At 40.2% G+C, this 24,271-nt stretch overlaps 1 protein-coding gene across 1 annotated transcript in view; it reads left to right on the top strand.

The window, feature by feature from the left end:
• B4GALT6 (beta-1,4-galactosyltransferase 6) overlaps window positions 1-24,271 on the top strand; it is a 75,325-nt gene that overhangs the window by 38,159 nt on the left and 12,895 nt on the right. Inside the window, exon 5 of the mRNA XM_056138063.1 lies at window positions 10,023-10,139. Coding sequence (XP_055994038.1) covers window positions 10,023-10,139 — 117 coding nt within the window. The remainder of the gene's footprint in view (window positions 1-10,022; window positions 10,140-24,271) is intronic.

Raw genomic sequence — 24,271 nt, 5'->3', positions numbered from 1 at the left:
CGTCTCCCTAATTAGGATTCAGTAATGTTACTTGTAAAGACTGTAGCTGTGTCTCTGCACATACAGCACATGCACAGTACATGCTCATGTGTTCAGTTTCTTCGAGATCCTGATAATAATTGAGCTCACTTGGGGTTGGCCTGGAAACAGATTTTTCTCCTTTGTTGTTTGTTTGGAAGGGACACTATATTTCCCCTGCCTCCTGCAGCTGCTCTGTCTGATTGCTGACGGCCAGCCTGCAGGCAAAACCCCACCAACTCGTAGAATGTTACATATTCATATACTGATTTCAGTTGTGGTCAACAGTGATATTTTCAAATTCCCTTCCTCAAAATCCCCAGAAATCTAAAGAGAATACTCCAAAGTTGCAGTTGGATACAAAAAGGGAACATTTTAGGATCTTTATCACTTTATTATTTTTTTCCCACATGTGTTAGGTAGCTCTTTCTAATGATAAAATTGCATTGTTTCCTGAAGATTCTGAATTTTTTTTTTAAAGACTACAAGGAGGTATGCCCACCTGTGTTGCTTTTAGAGCTAGTAAACTATGGTTTAGTTTTTGCTCTCTATGAGAGCAATCAGACTTGCTCTCAGTACTGTAAAATTGGTTACTATTGTATTTTAAGTCAAATATGTCATTGCTGTAATCCATGTGAAACCTACAAATGATCAAATCAAATGTTTGGGCCTCACGGATTATGATGTAGTGTTAGTAATTTTTTAAAATTTATTTTTAAAAATGTTAATATTTTACTAGAATATTTGTACTTTGATAACTTCCCCCACCCCCACCCCCCAGCAAAAAAAAATTCGTACCGGGTAGGAAAGTTATATATTGTTAAACTTGTGTTTAAAAACCTCTGACTTATTAGTCTTAAACTTCTGTTGGATGGATGTCTTATTCATATTTGCATTTCTAATGCAGAACATTATCTTGTATGAGGTAAGCAGGAAGTCCAGTTTTATTGAATCGAGTTTGTTAGACATGCCTTTTAGGATTTATTAAAAATTATTTTAAAACGGGTGGAGAGAGATGTGAATGCTTTGCTTGCTGTAGGCCAGGGTTCCCGCTGCTGTAGCCCCTAGGACCACCTGAACTTACCTTGGGTAATGCCCCCAAGATGACAACAAGATACTCATTTAAAAATGTTTTGATTTTTACTTTAAACACATTGTAAGGCTACTTAAATGGATTCTAGCAGCTTGGGAAGTTGTTGGGACCTGCTCGACGGTGCTTAAGGGATACGCTCTTTTGTCTTTGTTGTTGTTATTTGGGGGACACACCAGCAGTGCTGAGGGCTTAATTCTTGCTCTGTGCTCAGGGATCACTCCTGGTGGTACTCAAGGAACCATCGGAGGTGCCGGGAATCAAACCTGGGTCAGCCATGTTCAAGGCAAGCTTCCTACCCAATTAGCTATTGCTTTGACCCTGTTCAGATCACTCTCTATCTACTTAGGGGGGATGCCTGGCTCTGTCCAGAGAATCATATTTGGGGCCAAGGATGGAGCTGGGGTCTGCTGCGTGCAGGACAAGACCTTACCCGTTGTACAATCTTTCAGGCCCCACCAGTACAATTTTTCTAAAGATGTCATTTATAATAATCTTACTCTATTTTTCAGATGAGATTTAGTTAATAAATTTATATTTTATTATTTATTTTCCACACATTTATCTTTAAGTATTGGTCCAATTATATTTCCAAAAATATCATAGGCTAATTATTTTTTCCTTGTTTTGGTGATGATGTATATGTTGAATCTAAAGAAGAAAATCCATGCTCAATTCTAAAAGCTGTGAAATAGCGTTTCCCCTTATTTTTAATTAAAGTAGCATTTATTGTATTATATAGGTTTCAGGTACACAGCCATATAAATCAAAATTATGTTTGTTTTCTTCATTTGTTGATCTACATATATGGGTGAAATCATATTGTATTTGTCTTTGACTTATTTTACTAAGAATATTACCTCTTTGTTCCATCCATGATGTTGCAAATAATAGATTTTTTAAAAAATCTTTATAAATAGAGTAGTATTACATTGTCATTACTAATTTTATTATACTGTAGGGAAAATGTGCCTTTTTTTTTTTAAACGAATTGAAGGTTTGTGGCAGCCTGCTTGATGATGTCATTTGTCTGGCTTCATTATTTGAATAGCTCAGATGATGATTAGCTTTTTTTTTTTAGCAATAGAGCATTTATTTTTTATTTTTGGGTCACACCTGGCTTTGCACTCAGGAATTACTCCTGGCGGTGCTTGGGGGACCATATGGGATGCTGGGAATCAAACCTGGGTTGGCCATGTGCAAGGCAAATGCCCTTCCTGCTGTGCTGTGCTGTGCTGTCGTTCCAGTGATAGAGTATTTTTATTTATTTTTGTTTTGGGGTGATACTCAGTGCTGCTCAGGGATCACTTCTGGCAGTACCAGGGATCATATCAGGGTTGACTGCATACAAGGCAAGTGCCTAAGTAACTCCTGTACTGTCTCTCTGGTCCAGTAAAATTGTTTTTTTTGGGTCATGCCTGGCGATGCACAGGGGTTACTACTGGCTCTGCACTCAGGAATTACCCCTAGCGATGCTCAGGGGACCATATGAGATGCTGGGAATCAAACCCGGGTCAGTCGCGTGCAAGGCAAACGCCCTACCCGCTATGCTATCACTCCAGCCCCAATAAAATATTTTAAAATAAAACTGTGCATTGTTATTTTTGACAGTGCTATTGCACACTTAATACATTATATTTTAGTGTGATTGAAATTTTAATTAAAATTAAATTTAGCCCTAGGAAACCAAAATGTTGTGACTTTGTTGCAGTGTGCTTCATGCTGCAGTGTGGAGTGGATGTGCTTTGTCAGAGGTGGGCCTGGCTTCATCTGGAGTGAGTGGCTGGGTATTGGAAATTCTGAGTATTAGCCTTTCTTTGTGGTCTATATCAGACAATAGACTTAGGGTGTTACAGTTTTCTTTTTCTCTAGGAGAGACACACCCGGAAATATATCATACCTCAAATAGTACTTAGAGATCTTAGCAAGACCGTAGCTCCATGCTTATCAGTAGGCAGTCGTGTGGAAAGTTTGATATCTAAGTAAGTTGCCTTAGATACTTAGTCCTCGTGTATCTGAGGACTGTAGAGTAACGCAGATCAAACCCAGGACCTCACGGTTGTACGTATTTGACTTTTCAAAGTTAAAAACTACCAGTCAGATGAATTAATGACCATTGAATCAAGCTAGATCCAAAACTAGCAATTCCACAAAAATTCCTAGATAGTTTGACTTTGAACAAACTCATATCAGGGTAGTCTCTTGTTCTGAACTGTGGACTTGAAGGTAGGAGAGGCATTTTGGAGATAATTCAGAGACAATATTTAATTAATTTTATAATGCCTCTCCACCTTTCCATTCTGTTTATGTTCTAATAATGTCTCATTCTAATCTTGGAGCAGAACTGAGAGCAGGAGAAAGGAGAAATAACTAGACCTATTTTAAACATCTCCCAACTTGATCCTTCAGATCAGGGTTTTTTTGCGGGGGAGGCAGTTGGTCGGGGGAGGCTATTTCTTCAGTGCTGAAGATCAGACCCAGGGCCCCACAGCTGTTCATATTTGGGATTTCAAAGTTAACAAGTACCAATCAGGGGCCTGGAGCGATAGTACAGCAGATAGGGCGTTTTGTCTTGCATGCAGCCGACCTGGGTTCGATCCCCAGCATCCCATCTGGTCCCCCAAGCACTGCTGGGAGTAATTTCTGAGTACAGAGCCAGGAGTAACCCCTGAGCATTGTTGGATGTGACCCAAAAAGCAAAAAAAAAAAGTACCAGTCAGATGAATTAATGACCAATTAATCAAGCTAGATCCAAAAGTAGTAATTTTACAAAAATTCCTAGATATTTTTGAACATTGCAGATTCAAGTGGAAGGTGTAGCATAGCTGGGGTGCCTTATTAGAAGTCAGATTTATTTCTGAAAAGAAGGGTGGGAGAGAAAGATGGTGATGCTTTTTATTAAAAGTGAAATTTCTTGACTAGAGAGATAGTACAGCAGGTTAGTTGCTTGTTTTCCAGGCAGCCAACCCCAGTTTGATCTGCGGCACCACATATGGTTCCCCCAAAACTCAACCAGGAATAATCCCTGAGCACAGAGCCAGAAGTAAGCCCCTAAGTACCACTGGGTGTAGCCCATACCCCTCCTCCTTAAATATGAAGTTTCTAGGTCAGAGCAGTAGTTCAAGGGCTGAGCGCATACTGTGCATGCAGTAGGCTCATGTTTGATGACTGACATATGGTATTCCCAAGACCTGTGGGGAGTTGGCAACTCCCTGAACACTGAACTAGGAGTTTATACTCTTGGCACCACTGGATGTGGCACCAAAACAAAAATCTTTAAACTTAATCTTCAGACGTTCAGATTTTAGTGGGAAGGGACAGAACCTGCTTTAATTTTTATTAAAGTTGGCTATTTGGGTCACATCTGTTGGTCCTCAGGAGTTACTCCTGCCTCTGCACTCAGGAATTACTCCTGGCAGTGCTCTGGGACCATATGAGATACTATGGATTGGACCTGGGTCAGCCGCATGCAAGGCAAATGCCCTCCCCACTGTACTGTCACTCTAGCCCCTATTTTAATCTTTTTTAAAATTAGGTATCTCTTAGATGAGAGGCTCCTGTAAGCATGGGAAATGAAGAGGAAGATAGAATTGAAACAGAAAATAGAATTGAAAACAAGGAGAAGGGAGCCTCAAACCAGGGTCAGCTGCATGCATGGCAGGAGCCGTCTCCACTGTACGGCTGGCCCCACAGTTTTCCTCTTGAAAGGATGATGGGTGTGTCACTTGGAATGTCTTAGTGGTGAGTAGTTGGTGCACCCGTAACAAGGCATGTTAAGAACCATATCAGGGACAAGGTAGGGACACTAGCAGGTGTTTGAAGTAGGTTAATGACTTGATAGGGGATATTAATTTATAAAGTAAATATTTTTCTTTTTAATCCACAAGTGTGTATAGGAGAAAATAAGTAAGAAAATTATGTCACTGTCACTGTCCTCCCATTGTTCATCGATTTGCTCGAGCCGGCCCAGTAACGTCTCCATTGTGACACTTGTTACTGTGTTTGGCATATCGAATACATCATGGGTAGCTTGTCACGTTTTGCTGTGTGGGTGAGATACTCTTGGTAGCTTGCCGGGCTAGTCACATGAATCCAGTAAGATTAGGGGTTTTATAGTGGGAGCAAAATAAATAAGAGAATTTGGCTTGAAGATGAGATGAGGAGGGATCAGAGGGTGGAAATGCCTTTTTCATGAGTTAATGATCAGACTGCTTCCTCTGCATGGGAGGTCTGTCAGTACAAGAGTGTGAGAGAGAGGTGGGGAGAGGGGAGGGAGAGGCAGGGGGTGAAGGAGAAATTGTTTGCCATGGAGGCAGGCATGGGGGACTATGAGGGAAACTGGGATGTTGGTGGTGGAAAATGTGCACTGGTGAAGGGACCGGTATTGGAGCATTATATGACCGAAACCCAACCACGAACAATTTTGTAACTGTGTATCTCACTGTGATTCAAATATTTATTTATTTATTTATTTGGGCTTTTTGGGTCACACTTGGCGATGCATAGGGGTTAGTCCTGGCTCTGCACTCAGGAATTACCCCTGCCTGAATTACCCAGCATCCCATATGGTGCTCAGGGGACCATATGGGATGCTGGGAATTGAACCTGGGTTGGCCATGTGCAAGGCAAAAGCCCTACCTGCTGTGCTATTGCTCCAGCCCCAATGTGATTCAAATAAAAAAAAAAAAACACAAAAAAAGAATGCCTCAAACAGCAAATTTGGGCACTTATAAGAAGGAGTGTACTGAAAACAAAGGCTATTAAGCCTCAAAATAAATTGTCACAGAACATTGAGACCATTTTCTAGACAATGAATTATAAACTATTCAGAATCTTTCCATAGTCAAAAAAGGGACACGCTAAGTGAAATGTTAAGGGTCTCTTTAGCTTTATTTAATATAAACTTTGCTTTGAGACCTTTGATAACTGGCTTATTAAGATATGGACATTTATTTGCTGTTAAAAATGAAAGTTTAGCTTAATTTCAACTAAATAGCTTAACTAAAGTTTGCCAGGGGCACTTATGATCTACTCCTCTTACACATTCTCAGTTTCCTTATAAAATTAAAAAACAACTTAATATTCTCCTCATTGAGGGAATTTTTGTGCTAGGGGCCAAAGATTTGCCTTTGTTTATTCTTACATATTTAGCTCATAATTCTGCATAATTGTATTTGATTAATATGGTCTCTTGAAAATGTGCAGCTATTAAATGACTTTTTTTCATAAGTATATATAATTCACCTTAGCTGCTCTCAGAGTACATCTACATTATATCTTAGGTGTCCAGTTTGTAATGAAATTAAAAACAAGGAAGCCAAGTTTTACTCCTGACTTGCTACAAATTACCTTGCTTCAGGCAAGGTGAGTGGTAGGGTTTTGTACTCACCTTCTGACTCCTTTTCTTTCTTGTTTTTTTCCCTTTGGGGCACACCTGAGATGTAGTACTCTGGGATTACTCCTAGCAGGATTCGGGGCGACCATCTGGTGTTCTCGGGATCAAACTTGGGTCTTCCATGTGCAAGGCAAATACCCTACCAGCTGTATTACTTCTTTGGTCTAAGTCTATACCTTTCCATTTTTAAAAAATGTTTTTCTTTTTTTGTATTTTGGGCCACACCTCGTGGTGCTTGGGGCTTATTCCTGCCTGTACCCTCAGGGATCAGTCTAGGCGTTGCTGAGGGGCCGTATGGGATTCCAGGGATTGAACCTGGATCAGCCATTTGCAAGGCAAGCACCCTACCTGCTATACTCTCATTCCAGCCCCCAAGATGGCACTGTTTTGTATATGGGGGTGAGGGGGGTTGAAATATATTACTTCTTTCTTTCCTTTCTTTCTTTCTTTCTTTCTTTCTCTCTTTCTTTCTCTCTTTCTTTCTCAATTGAATCACTCTGAACTAGTTGCCAAACTTTCATTTTTTAGTTTCAGTCATACAATGACTGAATACCCATCCCTCCACCAGTATACATTTTCCACCACCAATGTCCCAGTATTCCTCCCCAAGCCTGTCTCCCCCACCCTACCCCATTCTCTCTACTTATGGGTATTATGGTTTGTAATACAGATTACAGGTAATGAGAGGGAAAGGATATTCACCCAGTATCCTTCTGATAAGGGGTTAATATCAAGGATATACAAGGCACTGGTTGAACTCTACAAGAAGAAAACATCTAAACCCATCAGAAAATGGGGCAATGAAGTGAACAGAAACTTTCTCAAAGAAGAAATTCAAATGGCCAAAAGGCACATGAAAAATGCTCTTTATCACGAATCATCAGGGAGATGCAGGTCAAAACAACAATGAGTATAGCCGAAGTGACATCGTCAATTGTCTGTTTATTGCAGCACTCTTTACAATAGCCAGAATCTGGAAAAAACCTGAGTGCCCGAGAACAGATGACTGGTTAAAGAAACTTTGGTACATTTACACGGTGCAGTACTATGTAGCTGTTAGAAAAGATGAAGTCATGAAATTTACATACAAGTGGTACTACATGGAAAGTATCATGCTAAGCAAAATGACTCAGAAAGAAAGGGATAGACATAGAAAGATTGCATTCATCTGGGGAACATAAAGTAACAAAATAGGAAACTAACACCCAAGAATGGCAGAGATTAGTACCAGGAATTTTACTCAATGACCTGGAGGCCAACCACACATGTTATGGGAAAAGGGAACTCAGAAAGAGAAGGGAACACCAAATAAAGGGTGTTGGGAGGATCCTCCCAGGATGGGAGAAGCATGCTGAAAGTAGGCTATGGACCAAACATGATTGCCACTCAATGCCTCTTTTGCAAACCACACTCAAAAGGAGAGAGAGGGAAATGCCCTGCCACAGAGGCAGGATGGGATGGGGGCTGGGGGGTGGGAGGGATACTGGGATCCTTGGTGGTGGGAAATGCGCACTGGTGGAGGGATGAGGGTTTGATCATTGTATAATTGAAACCCAAGCACAAAAATGTGTAAGTCTGCAACTGTACCTCATTATGTCTCACTATTAAAAATAAATAAATAAATAAAAGTTAAAAAAAAAAACAATGAGATATCATCTCACACCACAGAGACTAGCACACATCCAGAAGAACAAAAGCTATCAGTGCTGGTGTGGATGTGGGGAGAAAGGGACTCTCCATTGTTGGTGGGAATGCCAACTGGTTCAGCCCTTTTGGAAAAAATTATGGACATTTCTCAAAAAACTAGAAATTGAGCTCCCATTTGACCCAGCAGTACCACTTCTGGGAATATATCCTGAGGGTGCTAAAAGGATGGCACCTTCTAAACACTAACTTCCTGTTTCCTCTTTCCATCCAGCCCCACACAACCGTCATTCTACACTCTTATCACTGTGAATGTTTCTCCTTATATACCTTATTCAAGTCATATACAGTATTTGTTGCATGGTGTTTTTTTCTTACTGAAGACACATTTTGATTAAGCATTAAGTAATTGTACTCAGTGTAGCCTCTGTTTCAGGTCTGTGCTGCTACTGAGCGTGTGTGTGTGTGTGTGTGTGTGTGTGTGTGTGTGTATGTGTGTTGGGGGTATTGGTAACACTCCTGTGGTGTGCAGTGCTTACTCCTGGCTTTGTGCTCAAGGATCATTCCTGGTGGGGCCGGGGGGGACCATATCTGATGCTGGGTATTCAGTCAGGGTCTTTGTGCGGAAGGTAAGCACTTTATCCCCTGCATTGTATATCCAGAAGTTTAGTGGATATATAGATGTTTAGTATATTCCTGCATTTACTAGAGTCTCTGGTCATTTCTTTTTTCTTCTCTTAATTTTCTTCTATTGAAATAACACTTGTTTGAAAAAATAAATCAAAGGTTTCTTGTGTATTCATTATAATTTAGCATCTATCTATGCTACATTGTGATTGCTACCAAAACTCTAGTTTCTATTTTGATTTTGCATTATAGTGATTTTCCTTTTCTGTTAGAAGAAAGATTGATCTATTTTGAAACTTTTAATTTCCATATATGCGTATATAATTTTATTTTTGGATTATAATACAAATAATATAAAGGTTTACTGGCTTAGAAGAGAAATATTTTGTGCTGCTTACATGATTTTTATTAAGTTTTGCATTTAATATTTTTAAATTAAATTCATATAAAACTAAGTAAATATAACTTGTATCAAACGTTTAATTTTGTATTTTGATCAAATAGAAACATATATAACTATCAGACCTCATATATTCCATGATATACGTCAACATTTTCAAGAATATTCCTAGGTCAAATAAGCTTTGTATTGGTTAGTAGATATTCAAGTACAGTATTTCTCAATTAAGTTAAAAAGTGAACAGTTGTAATTTTTATCTACTTTAGAAATTATTATTGACACATTACTTTTCACCCCATATTTAATCTGTAAGCAAATCTTGTTAATTTACCTTTTCAAGGTTTCAAAATCCATGAAACTTTATTCTTCTCTACGTCTGCTTCAATTCAAGCCATTATCTTGATATAGTTATTAAATTACTTTCCTAACCAGCATCCTGAATTTAATTTTGGCTTTCTGTTCTCTTTACTACAAAGTAGTTTTTCCAGAATTCTTCAACCACCTGTCAGTGAACTGGAGCTTGTTGTCAAGTATAAAAAGGTTGAAGAATGCTGATATTTGGCATCACTAAATCTAATTTTATCTAATTAAATCTAATTTAATCTCTCCATAACTTCTCAGGGTGAATACAGAGCGAAGACCACAGTACTAATTAAAAAGCTCCTTGAGCACATTTGTACCTCACTGGGATTGGAAGACCATAAGTTGTCAAAAGACAAGGACTATGTTAGTTTTTACTCAGTGTTGCATCTCTGGCAAGAATTCATGAGGTTATGCCTTTAAAACCTCTAGAGATTAATAAAAGGACTTACTGCTAGCTATTTATATTTGTGACTTTTGTTTTGTAGGTGGCAGTTCTTATTCCTTTCCGTAATCGCCACGAGCATCTTCCAATTTTTTTCTTGCATCTGATTCCAATGCTTCAGAAACAGCGACTGGAATTTGCTTTTTATGTCATTGAACAGGTAAGAATTATTATTCAAAATTATAATTATTTGAGATATTATAATAAATTAATATGAGAACTTAGTAAACTCTTAGCTATGGTTTGATTAAAATGTTTAACTAAGGTTAATCAGGTAACTCAAACCTTGGTTCTATATTTAGTTAAAATTATATTTTGGATAGAATATGTTAGTTATATATACATTTTGTTAACTCATTTATCTGTCACTGTAGTCCTGTCATTTCAAATTCTAATGTTGAATCTATTACAGTGAAATTTTCCCTCTAAATTCTTTTCATATTATCAGCCAACTTTTTGTTCTGTAAGTATTTTATCATCACAGTAATTCCTTATGCACAGTCTCTCAGTTTTATTTGAACCCTCTGGAGATACTTTCCCCTTTCTGTCATTACCTAGTTTTGTATATAACGTATCCTTTTATTCATGAAGTGCAGTGCAGCACTCCTCATCAGATTTCACACTGCTCACAGTTATACTTCCTCTCATTTGGTGAAGACAGGCAGGGAAGGAAAAGAGTAATTCCCAGCCTTATTCCCTAGAGAGTTCAGGGGTGAAGGGTTTAATTACAGAGATTCATATTCAGCACAACAGGAGCACGACAAACCCAATAGGAAGACACATAAAAGTGCGCCGAGCAAAAACAATAACACAGAAGACTCGACTAGCACCAACCAGCTCAATAAATCCTCTGACAATGACTTTAATGACACTATAGTGAGGATGTTTAATGAGCTCAATAAAGCAATGGTACAGGTAATGAGCAAAGCACAAGAATATGTGAGCTGAAATGAAAAAAACTACAAATAGAAATGAAGAGTTTTGTCGGTGATATTTAAACAACAAAACAAAACAAAAAATTAACTCAGAAGAATCTCTGAGCAGCAAAATAATAGCAATTGCTGAAGAAAAGATGCGGGCTCCATGATGAAGAAACCTCTAGGAAACAATAGAAGATGGGAAAAGTTCTGAAAAGAAATAAAGAGTACACCAGAGAATGAGTCCAAGAGAAACAATATAAGAATTACTGGAGTCCCTGAAGAATAGGAAGGCAAATTCAATGAAGAAACAACAATTAAATCAGAAAAGAATTTCCCAGAGTTGGGACAGAGAGATAGTGCAGTGGGAAAGGCCCTTGCCTTCCATGTGGCCAATCCTGATCTGATCCCCAGATTCGATCCCCAGCATTTCATATAGTCTCTCAGAACTGCCTTGAGCACAGGGTCAGGAGTAACCCCTGAGCATCACTGGGTGTAGCCCAAAAAACAAAAACAACAAACAGAAATATTAGAGTTCAGAAATACAGGCTTTGGGATCCAAGAGGCCCAAAGGGCCCCAGCAAAAATAGACTCAAATAGGAAGACTCCAAACACATAGTGCTCAGAATGACCAAATTCTAAGAATAAGACAGAATATTGAAAGCAACACTACCAAAGAAACTTACATACAAAGGAAAGCCCAGAACACCCCCAGATCTATCAAGTGAGACTATGAGCCAGAAGAGATGGAAGGATATAGTACAAAAACTCAGTGAACTGAGCACATCACCAAGAATTCTCTGTCTAGCAGGGTTATCTTTCAGAGATAAAGGAATGATGCAGAGCTTCAGGGACAGGCAATAGCTTAGGGAACTCATTTGAAACCAGTCTTGTAAGAAGCATTAAAGGAGCTTCTTTCAAAGCCAAGACAAACTCCTTAGCACTTTGCATTGAATATGGTATTCACTCATGGTGCTTATGGTTGCCCTCTGCTATATTGAGAAAGGTTTGTTGACTGCCATTCTGCTAACGGATCATACTTTTACAATAGAACTGTCCTCACGTTGTTCATCGATTTTGCCTGAGCAGGCCCAGTGACGTATCCATCGTGAGACTTGTTACTGTGTTTGCCATATTTTTTTTTTATTTTATTAGTGAAACACCATGAGGTACAGTTCTAGACCCACAAATCTTCGTGCCTGGGTTTCGATTATACAATGATCAAATACCCATCCCTCCACCAGTGCCCATTTTCCACCACCATGGATAATATCCCTCCCACCCCCATGCCCTCCGTCCCACCCTGCCTCTGTGACAGGGCATTCCCTTTTGTTCTCTCTCTCTCTCTCCCTTTGGGTGTTGTGGTCTGCAAGAGAGGCATTGAGTGGCAAACATGTTCAGACCATAGTCTACTCCCAACACGCATCTCCCCTCCTGGAATGAGCCTCCAAACACCCTTTTTTGGTGCTCCTTTCTGTATCTGAGCTGCCCTTTCCCTTAGATTACCCGGCTGGCCTCTAAGCTATGGAGTAATTCTCCTGTTGCTGATCTCAGCTATTCTTGGGTATTAATCTCATATTTTGTTACTTTATATCCCCAGATGAATGCAATCTTTCTATGTCTATCCCTCTCTTTCTGACTCATTTCACTTAGCATGATACTTTCCATGTTGTACCACTTGTATGTAAATTTCATGACTTCATCTTTTCTAACAGCTACATAGTACTCCATTGTGTAGATGTACCAAAGTTTCTTTAACCAGTCATCTGTTCTTGGGCACTCAGGTTTCTTCCAGTTTCTGGCTATTGTAAAGAGTGCTGCAATGAACAAACAGGTCTTTAATCAATGAAATGAGTGCAGATGTCACTTCGACTATACATTTTTGCCTCTCTGGGATATAATCCCAGGAGTGGTATTGCTGGGTCAAATGGGAGCTCAATGTCTAGTTTTTTGAGAAACGTCCATACTGTTTTCCAAAAGGGCTGAAACAGTCGGCACACCCACCAACAGCGAAGGAGTGTCCCTTTCTTGCCACATCCGCGCCAGCATTGGGTTACTTTTGTTCTTTTGAATGTGGGCCAGTCTCTGAGGTGTGAGATGTTATCTCATTGTGGTTTTGACCTGTATCTCCTTGATGATTAATGATGTAGAGCATTTTCTCGTGTGCTTTTTTGCCATTCGGATTTCTTCTTTGAGAAAGTTTCTGTTCATTTCATTGCCCCATTTTTTTGATGGGGTTGGATGTTTCCTTCTTGTGGAGTTCAACCAGTACTTTGTATATCCTTGATATCAACCCCTTGTCAGATGTGTATTCGGCGAATATCCTTTCCCATTCTGTAGACTGTCTTTGTATTTTGGTCACTGTTTCTTTTGAGGTGCAGAAGCTTCTTAGTTTAAGATAGTCCTATTTATCTATCTCTGTTTTCACTTGCTCAGCCAATGGCGTGGCATCTTTGAAAATACCATTAGCTTCAGTGTCATGGAGGGTTTTGCCAACTTTGTCTTCAATGTACCTTATGGTTTCTGGTCTGATGTTGAGGTCTTTAATCCATTTTGATCTTACTTTTGTACTTGGTGTTAGGCAGAGTTCTGAGCCCAGTTTTTTGCATGTAGCCGTCCAGTGATACCAGCACAATTTGTTAAAGAGGCTTTCCTTACTCCACTTCACATTTCTTGCACCTTTATCAAAGATTAGATGATCATATGATTGAGGGGAGATGTCAGTGTATTCAACTCTGTTCCATTGGTCTGCAGTTCTGCCTTTGTTCCAGTACCTTTGTTCCAGTATTACTGCTTTGTAGTACAGTTTGAAGTTAGGGAGGTTGATTCTTCCCATTTTCTTTTGCCCAAGAATTGCCTTAGCTATTCGCGGGGGCTTATTGTTCCATATAAATTTCAGGAGTGTTTGCTCCATTTCTTTGAAGAATGTCATGGGTATCCTTATAGGGATTGCATTGAATTTATACAATGCTTTCGGTAATATTGCTATTTTGACAATGTTAAGTCTCCCGACCCATGAGCAGGGGATATCTTTCCATTTCTTCATGTCCTCTTTTATTTCCTAAAGTAGCGTTTTTTAGTTTTCTTTGTACAGGTCCTTTACTTACTTAGTTAAGCTGATTCCAAGGTACTTGATTTTCTGGGGCACAATTGTGAATGGGATTGTTTTTTTCATGTAGCTTTCCTCTCTCTCACTGTTTGCATGTAGGAAAGCCATGGACTTTTGGGTATTGATTTTATAACCTGCAACTTTACTATACAAGTCTGTTGTTTCTAGGAGTTTTTTGGTGGAGGTTATTGGGTTCTCTAAGTAAAGTATCATATCATCTGCGAATAGTGAGAGCTTGATTTCTTCCTTTCCTACCTGAATGCCCTTAATATTTTTTTCTTGCCTAACCGCTATTGCAAGTACTTCCAGTACTATATTGAACAGCAGTGGAGAGAGTGGGCATCCTTGTCTCGTCTCTGATCTTAGAGGGAAGGCTCTCAGTTTTTCCCCATAGAGGATGATGCTTGCTGTAGGCTTGTGGTAGATGGCTTTGACTATGTTGAGGAAAGTCCCCTCTATACCCATTTTGGCTAGGGTTTTCATCATAAAGGGGTGCTGGATCTTGTCAAATGCTTTCTCTGCATCTATTGATATGATCATATGCTTTTTATCTTTTCTTTTGTTGATATGATGGATTATGTTGATTGATTTCCGAACGTTAAACCATCCTTGCATCCCTGGGATGAATCCTACTTGGTCATGGTGTATGATCTTTTTGATGAGTAGTTGGATTCTATTTGCTAGTAGTTTGTTGAGGATCTTTGCATCTTTGTGGTATCTCTGTCTGCTTTTGGTATCAGTGTGATATTTGCTTCATAGAAACTGTTCGGAAGTGTATTTGATATTTCAATTTCATGGAAAAGCTTAAAGAGGATTGGGAGTAAGTCTTCTTTAAAGATTTGGAAGAATTCACTGGTGAATCCATCCGGGCCAGGGCTTTTGTGCTTGGGGAGACTTTTTATTACCATTTCAATTTCCTTGATGGTGATAGGTCTGTTCAGGTATTCCAGGTCTTCTTGGTTCAGCCTTGGGAGTCTGTAGGAGTCTAGGAATTTATCCATTTCCTCGAGGTTTTGATGTTCCGTGGCATAAAGCTTCTCAAAGTACTCCCTGAGGATCCTTTGAATTTCTGTAGTTTCTGTTGTAATGACCCCCTTTTCATTTCTGATTCGGTTTATTAGGGTTTTCTCTCTCCCTTTCTTTGTGAGTTTTGCTAGGGGCTTATCGATTTTGTTAATTTTCTCAAAGAACCAGCTCTTGGTTTCATTGATCTTTCGGATTGTTTTCTGGGTTTCCATCTCGTTAATCTCTGCTCTGAGTTTTATTATTTCCTTCCTCCTGTTAGGGTTGTGCTCCTTTTGTTGGTCCTTCTCCAAGCTCTTAAGCTGTGAGGTTAGTTTATTTATGTGGGCTTGCTCCTCCTTCCTGAGGAATGCTTGTAGAGCTATAAACTTTCCTCTTAACACAGCTTTTGCTGTGTCCCATAAGTTTTGGTAACTTGTGTCCTCATTTTCATTTGTTTCTAGGAATCTTTTGATTTCCTCTTTGATTTCCTTTCGTTGTTCAATAGCGCACTGTTTAATTTCCAGGTGTTTGATTTAGTTTTCTGTTTTTGTATGTGATTTACTTCTAATTTAAGCGCATTGTGGTCTGAGAAGATTGTTGATACAATCTCTATCTTCTTAATTTTATGGAGGTATGTTTTGTGGCTGAGCATGTGGTCTATCTTGGAGAATGTTCCATGTACGTTTGAGAAGAATGTGTATTCAGCTTTTTGAGGATGAAGTGTTCTGTATATATCTACTAAGTCCCTTTCTTCCATTGTTTCCCTCAGATGAAGTATGTCCTTGCTAACCTTGAGTCTGGTTGATCTATCGAGAGGTGACAGAGCGGTGTTGAAGTCTCCCACTAGTATTGCGTTGCTATTGATGTCTTTTTCCAATTCTATGAGTAGTTGTTTTAAGTACTTTGCTGGTCTCTCATTAGGTGCGTATACATTTATTATTGTAAGTTCTTCCTGTTGTACAGATCCTTTGATCAATAAGAAATGGCCTTCAGTGTCTCTTATGACCTTCTTCACTCTGAAAATGTGGTCTGATATTAGAATGGCTACCCCAGCTTTTTTATGGGAGCTGTTTGCCTGTAGGATTGTTTTCCAGCCTGAGTCTGAGTCTGTCTTTGACTCTGAGTCTGTCTTTGCTTTGACTATTGAGATGTGTTTCTTGCAGGCAGCAGAATGTTGGGTTCAATTTTCTAATCCATCCTGCCATTCTTTGTCTTTTAATTGGTGCGTTTAGCCCATTGACATTGAGAGAAATTATTGTTATGGGATTTTGTCCCATTGTTCTGTTGAAATTTGGTGTATTTGAGGGGCCTGTCTTGCCTTAAAGTAGCCCATTTATTTGTTCTTGTAACCGTAGTTTTGAGTCTATGAAGTTCCTGAGCTGTTGTTTGTCTGTGAAACTGTGTATTCTTCCTTCTATTATGAATGAGAGTCTCGCTGGATAAAGTATTTTTGGAGAGGCCTTTATTTCATTGAGTTTTTTCACTATGTCCCACCACTGTTTTTGGGCCCTGAGGGTTTCATCAGAAAAATCAGCTGTGAATTTCAAGGATGCTCCCTTGTAAGAGATTTCTTTCTTCGATCTTGCTGCTTTCAGAATTTTATCTCTATCTAAGGTTTTGGTCATTTTGATCAGGATGTGTCTTGGGGTATTTTTATTCGGATTTCTTCTAGCTGGTACCCTTCGGGCCTCCTGAATGTGGTCACAGGTTTTATTCAGCTCTGGAAACGTTGTAGCAATGATGTCTTTGACAGTTTCTTCTTCATCAGGGTTTTCTTCCTGTCCCTCTGGGACTCCAATAATTCTTATGTTACCCCTCTTGGCTTCGTCACGATCTTCTCTTGCCATCTGTTCCCGAATTGTGAGTCTCTTCCATTTTCTGCTCTTTTCTGGAGAGTCTCTGAACTTCATCTTCGAGCTCACTGATTCTGTTCTCAGCAGCTGTTACTCTGCTGCTGAGGCCTTCCACTGAGTTTTTCAATTCGCCTACCAGGTTTTTCAGGTCTGACATTTCCGATTGCATTTTCCTCATTTCTGCCTTTAAATCCTCTTGTCTTTTATTGGCATTGCTTTCCATTGTTTCTTTTAGTTCCCTAAGCATCCTAAGTAGCTCCCTTCTGAATTCCTTGTCAGAGAGGTTGTCTAACACTACAGTACTGTTGGTGTCTTCTGGGCTAGCCTCTTCAATAAGAAAGTTTGGTGGGCTTTTGCGTTGCTTTACCATTGTGACCAGTGTGATTTAGTCCTTCTTGTTCACTGTTACTATTCTGGTTGAATGAGGAGAGAGTGCCCGGAGCTATTCAGCTTTGCTGCCACGAGATGGGCCTGAGATGGGCCTCAGTTCCCTTCCCGCGCAGATCATGGGAGACAACCGGCTGATCTAGGGGATCGAGCTAGCTGTCCATGCCAAGAGAGAGTTCCAAGCCCTGGGGGCTGGCTGTACCTAGTTGAATGAGGAGAGAGTGCCCGGAGCCGTTCAGCATTGTTGCTGCGAGATGGACCTCAGTTCCTGTCCCGCGCAGATCGTACTGTTCCCTCTTATGGAGGGAAAGGATTTTGGATAAGGTTGGTTGATGGTAGCCACCCTTCTACCTTTCTGAGTCTGACCTTCTTCTCAATCAGGCATTATTCATTGTTTTATAACCGACATTGAGTGAAACTTTGGAGGAGGTGCTATTTAGTACTGAGCTTGTACAGCTCATTTCAAACAGGACTTTTGTTAGAAATGGAGTAGGTGAGTGGGATGTTGTTGAATTGTAGTAGAAGTGGTAGGAAATTTTTGGTCAGTATTAGGCGACAAGTTGTGGGATGAAAGTATATTGTTATACAATTTTGTGGAATTCCAGGAAATTAGCTCTAATCACCTGTCAGTATGTGTAGGTATTACCATATCCACAATAAAAGAAAGAGACACTTATTCCAAATACGAAATATAAAAGAAGTGTAATAAGAGAACAACAAATAGCTAAAGTCATGAGAACTGAAGATTTTGTACCAAACTCAACATAGAGGAGTGGGGGGTGGTTGGGGTACTTGGGACACTGATGGAGGGACAAGGGCTCTCTGTTGATGGGTACAGTGTTGGAATGATGTAAGTGCGGAAATTATAATGAACAATAATGTAAATCCTGCTCAATAACAATAGTTTTTTAAAAAATGTCAGGGCCAGAGAGATAGTGCAGTGGGTAGGATGCTTGCTTTGCACTTGGCCAGCCCAGGTTTGATCACCAGCATCTCATATGGTCCAAGAGTAAGTCCAGAGGACCACCAGATATAGCCCCAAAACAACAACAAAAAAGTGTCAGCTTTTATTTCTTGACCCTTCCCCTATCCCATCTGCCAAATTCCTGGGGCACTTAATAAATTTTGACACTGATTTCAGTGTAGCTTTTCTCAGATGGTACATTTTCTTTTCCTGTTTTGAATATACTGTATTTGGATGCCTCTGATTTTGATATTCGTAACCTCATTTTTATACTGATCTTTTCTTATTACTCATACTACCCCTAACAAAAAGTGCATTTTCATAATTATCAGTAGCATAAAGTAACCTAGCTTATAATATTATTAGATGGCTCTGGATTGGAGTTTTGTGGGGCAGAAAATACCAAATTTTATTCCCAAGATTATTTTATTTAGTTTGTTTTCTCAGCTCCTTTGGAAAAAAAATGTTCTCAGTCTTATTTATGTGCCTCTACTTTTCCCCCTGGAAATACTTAGTATTTAATATAATTTGTATTTCTTTGTATGTACATGACCTATAAAGTTTATTGCCGTCACATGCAGTAATGTAATGTAATTTTGAATGCAACAGTTTTATCTATGTAATTTTTTTCTAACTTGATAGCATATTGAAATTTTTGGTTGCTTTCTTGATAGACAGATGTAAACTTGTAGGACATTTTTACCTGCTACCTTTTTTGATAGCAAAAGTAGTTGAGAAAAGAGATTTAAACACATTCTGGAAGGCAAGAAGCCATTAGAATACTGGCCAACTTCCTGAGCAGTGCAGAGGACGTTCTGACCCTAGTCATGTCAATGGTGACTGTGCAAAGAGTTGAGTCAATTTGCTGGGTAAGTCCCTGCAAATCTTGGCACTTAAAGTATGATACAGTGCTGGAGCAGTAGTACTGAGGGTAGGGTGCTTGCCTTGTATGCCGCCGACCTGGGTTCATCCCCAGCATCCTATATGGTTTCTCAAGCACCGCCAGGAATGACACCTTAGTGCAGAGCCAGGAGTAAGCATGAGCATAGCTGGCTGTGGTCCAAAGACCAAGAAAAGGGGGAACAAAAGGCACAGAGATTAGTTGAAGCACTGGGCAAAATACGGGAATTGCTAAAAATTGTGATTACAGAACAATAAAATCCCCAGTCCCTCATCTTTGGTTGTATTCCCAGAAAAGTTTATCCCTTGGATAAACCACACTAGAGAAAATTGTGACCTTGCTGACACATCTCTGCTGTGGGCTTCAAAACAGAGGAGTTAGTTAAGTCTTCATGCTGAGCCTAGTGACCTTCAGGCCTTTGCCCTGCAGTTTGAGGTCACTAGTTAGATCTGAGTTCAGCTCCCCCTCTAACTAAGATGGCATGAATGATAATCTACTAGGGAATTAGATTATTCCCAGAAAAGCAGGGATCTTTCTAGTATTTAGGAGTTACCAGAATAAAAGGAAAATTTATAATTTTATCTTATCTCCACAAAACCTACTTTTGTTCATTCAACAAAAGGGCTATACATCCAATAGCAATCCAGGTAAGACACAAGACATGTCTCTCCATTCCACTGGCCAATCCCCCCTGACCTCCCAACCTCTACACACCTTTTTGTGAGGATGGATGGGCAGAAAATTATTATTGGTATGTCAGGTTATGATCAGGACAAAGGGAGCTAAGAGCAGGGAGAGTTACTCTTGAATACAAGTGTTTGGGGAAGTGCTCTCCAAGGAGCAGCCCTGACTGATACAAAGGAACAAGCCTTGCTGAGGTTGAGGAGATGCACATTCCAGGCAAGGGCATGATGCTTTCATGCGATGAAGTCGGCATCACTAGAACACTGTATGGAAGAGAAAGGGAGGAAATCAGTGTAGTTGGGGTGAGAGTCAGATGTCGAAGGAACTAATAAGGATTTGGGCTGGAGCGATAGCACAGCGGGTGGGGCATTTGCCTTGCACGTGGCCGACCTAGGTTCGATTCCTCTGCCCCTCTTGGAGAGCCCGGCAAACTACCAAGAGTATACCCTACACGGCAAAGCCTGGGAAGCTCCCCATGGCGTATTTGATATGCCAAAAACAGTAACAATAAGTTTCACAATGGAGATGTTATTGGTGCTGGCTGGAGGGAATCGATGAACAACGGGACGACAGTGCTATAGTGCAGTGCTACAGACTTGGATTTTGTCATGAGCGGTGGAAAACACTGGAGGCTTTGGGGTAAGAGGATGACAGCATCTTACTGTTGTTTTAAAATGATGTCTGACTGCTTTCCAGAGAATATATAGTGTGGGTGGGATAAGGGATGAATCTACAGTAGTAAGAAAGCTTTTTCAGTCGTTCAGGCAGGAGAAGTTGTTGATGTGGCTAGGGAAGGAAGAGGTGACTGATCGGCTGGGTTTAAACGGGATTTTATTTGCTGATGTATTTGAAGTGCATTGTGTGCAGCAGAAAATGGGCACCAAGGATGCTAGGGTTTTTGTCCTGAACAAAGATATTGCTGTTTTAAGAGCTCTGAGTAGAACCCTGTGGAAGAGGAATGGGACTTTTGGTTTAGGGATTTATTTACCTGCAACATGCACACAGATGTGTATTTTGACTGATTTGTCACAGTCCATGTCACAGCCCATGCATGTATGCTTACCTCAGTATTTCAGAGCATTACTCAAAACATAAATGGACTACTACTACTTTCCAGATTTTATTTATTTATTTATTTATTTTTGCTTTTTGGGTCACACCTGGCGATGCACAGGGGTTACTCCTGGCTCTGCACTCAGGAATTACTCCTGGCGGTGTTCAGGGGACCATATGGGATGCTGGGAATCGAACCCAGGTCGGCCGCATGCAAAGCAAATGCCCTACTCACTGTGCTATCTCTCCAGCCCCTACTTTCCAGATTTTGAAAAAAAATTCCTCCACAAGAAAAGACAAAACCATTCAAATAGAAAGGAGTGTAGAAAATAAAGACAATAAAGGGATCCAGAAGAATTTTAAAACAATAAAAATCATAACGTCTACAGAGTGAAAAAAGGATAATGAATCTACAAAACAAAAACAGGATACCATAGAGAACAATCAGAATAAGAAAGTCTTTACAAAAAGAAATAATCTTTGCTAAAATAAAAATTCTAGTAGATCAGTAGATAAGCGGAAGATTCAGTTAAAAATAAATTTAATTTCTTTAAACAGAACCCAAACAGAAGAAATTAAGAAGGTTAACCTAAGAGTACCAATAAAACCTGGGCACCACCTATCAGAATGGCCCCCGAGGATCCTTAAGCCTGACTGGGGGGTGGGGCGGTCACCACACTGTGGTGTTACTTTGGAGGCTTGGTTGTCAGGGTCATTCAGTGTGTACTTTGTATGGGGAGCTCTTGCTCTCAGGGGAGCCAGTTGCCATGACCCAGAACTTTGTAAGCAGCTGCGGGGAGTCAAGTCAGCTTGCTCGCCTTTGAGAGAGCTGACTGACCCCACATCCCGGGCAGATGCAGCAGTTCCAACTGCCATCTATTTTCTGTCCACTGAAGTTGTTAGCAAAAAAATGAGCACTGCATTTTTTCAGCTACTAGCGTTCAAGACTGTTATGATTTCTTAGATGTTGTTAATCGAGGTTCTTGGAAAGAGATCAGAAACAAACAAAAACCAGGTATTGGGAGCAGTGATCAAAAAGTTCATCGATTTGCTCGAGTGGGCCCAGTAACGTCTCCATTGTGAGACTTATTTCTATGTTTGGCATATCGAATACGTCACAGGTAGCTTGCCAGGCTTTGCGTGCGGGCAAGATACTCTCGGTAGCTTACTGGGCTCTCTGAGAGGGGCAGAGGAATCAAACTCGGGTCAGCCTGGTCGGTGGCTTGCAAGGCAAATGCCCTACCCGCTGTGCTATCGCTCCAGCCCAAAAAGTAAAAAAAAAAATTCTGAGAAGCAAGACTGGAGTTTTAAAATTACAGAAGTCTGTGCGTGCACTTTAAATTAAATACAGATCCATACTGAAGACTCTTGATTCTTTAGAAATGAAATAGAGAAGCTGTGCAAGCCCTACATAAAAATTACAGCTTTGTATGAGTATGTATCAGGGGCATGTGAACCTTCCCAGGAATGCTGATCACTGGAAAATTATGGAGTCATCCCCTTATAATTCTAGGGAATTTTATTTTTAAACTAGATTTTTTTTAGCAAGCCAGATATTAATCATATGGAAAGATAAGAACATTTTTAGTCTTAAATGGACTGAAATATAATTGTTTCTGCTGTAATTAAAACATGTATTGTTTTTAGGTCTTGAGATACCTTTGGAAATTGAGAAAGCCTAGGAGCAAAACAGGGATAACCAGCAGAAAGGAGATGTCTCAGGATTATAGTTGTGTATATAGGACCAGTCCAGAGCAGGAAGCAAGGGCTCCAGTGGAATAAGAGCATCAGTTACTAAATAGTTTAGGTGTGTCAATTGGAATAAGAGCATCAGTTATTAAATAGTTTAAGTGTATCAGTCTCCTGCCCCATGCCTGGCTGTCCTCACCGGGGCCCCTTGGAGGGGAGCGAGTTGAGCTTTCCTCCCCGCCCTGACCAGGGCTCCGGCAGTCGAAGACCTCCAGGACCAGCCACCACCATGCTGAGACCACTCTCCGCACACATGAAGGTACTGGCAGAGGGACAAAGCCACGCGGGTTCCGGGGCCGAGATCACCAAGCCTACTCGGATTGGGGCCGAGCATCCTCCTCCCAGATCCTCCAAATTCCAATAGGTGGGGGTCACACCCACCAACTGGCTCCCTGCCGCCGTGTAATGCCATCAGCGGCCAAGACTCAGAGACTATAAAAACCAGCTCCCAGAACCGCGCGGCTTCATTCGCGGCCGCGCGACATCTTATTATGACATCTTATTATCTCATTTCCTACTTTAGACAAACTGGCAGGCTACCGAATGTAGCCTGCCCACAGGGCAGAGTCTGGCAAACTCCCCGTGGTGTACCAAATATGCCAAATACCAGTAACAATGATGGGTCTCATTCTCCTAAAGAGCCTTGAATATAATCTCAGGGCTAGGATGAAAGAGACGTTACTGGGGCCTGCTCGAGGCAATCGACGAATAACAGGATGATTTGTGATTTGTGATTGTATCAGTTGGGCCTTTTGTACATAGCAATGGTAGTTATATTGAAAGTGAAGAACACAGAAAACAGTTATCCCGGATTGAGAAAGAAAACAATTACTAATTCAGTACTCAAGAAACATTTACAAAATTCTTTTTTTTTTCTTTTTGGGTCACACTCGGCAATGCACAGGGGTCACTCCTGGTTCTGTACTCAAGAATTACTCCTGGCGATGCTCAGGGGACCATATGGGATGCTGGGAATCGAACCTGGGTCAACTGGGTGGAAGGCAAACACCCTACCCGCTGTGCTATCGCTCCAGCCCCTACAAAATTCTTAAAAAGGCAAATTATTGATTTAACAAGAATTTATGCTGTAATTATGTCCCAAGACTAGATGAAGGGGCAGTGATTGTGATGGTGTAGCAATTCTCAATGACCATAATAGGAAATCAGTAGACAAGGAAAATGACAACTCCTAGTACTTGAAAATATGTATCAGAATAAACTGTTAGAGGAGTTGAAATACATTGCTTTTAGAGGATAAAAAGGATTAAGAATAAACTTTTACTTTTTACCATAAGCCACCTTTAATGAGAATAGCTTTAAATTTTTTTATTTTTTTGTGGGGGATGACCATACCCAGAAGTGCTCAGGGTTTACTCCTGGCTCTCTGTTCAGGGTTCAATCCTGGTGGACTCGGGGGACCATGTGTGGTGCTAGGGATTGAGCCTGGATCTGCTGTATGCAATAGTACAGCAATAGTATTTGCTGTGCTATTGCTCCAACAGCTGAAACCAAGATTTTTAAAACCTTTAAAAAAGGTAATTTCTTTTTTTTTTTTTCCCTTTATTTTATTTTATTTTTTTTAAAGTTGTAGATTTACAATTTTTTGTGCTTTGGTTTCAATTATACAATGATCAGATACCCATCCCTCCACCAGTGCCCATTTTCCACCA

Source organism: Sorex fumeus, unplaced genomic scaffold (genome assembly GCF_029834395.1).
Source record: "Sorex fumeus unplaced genomic scaffold, SorFum_2.1 ptg000128l, whole genome shotgun sequence".
Classification (NCBI taxonomy): domain Eukaryota; kingdom Metazoa; phylum Chordata; class Mammalia; order Eulipotyphla; family Soricidae; genus Sorex; species Sorex fumeus.
The sequence above is the reverse complement of the archived record's forward strand: the minus strand, read 5'-3'. Positions and strand labels throughout refer to the sequence as shown.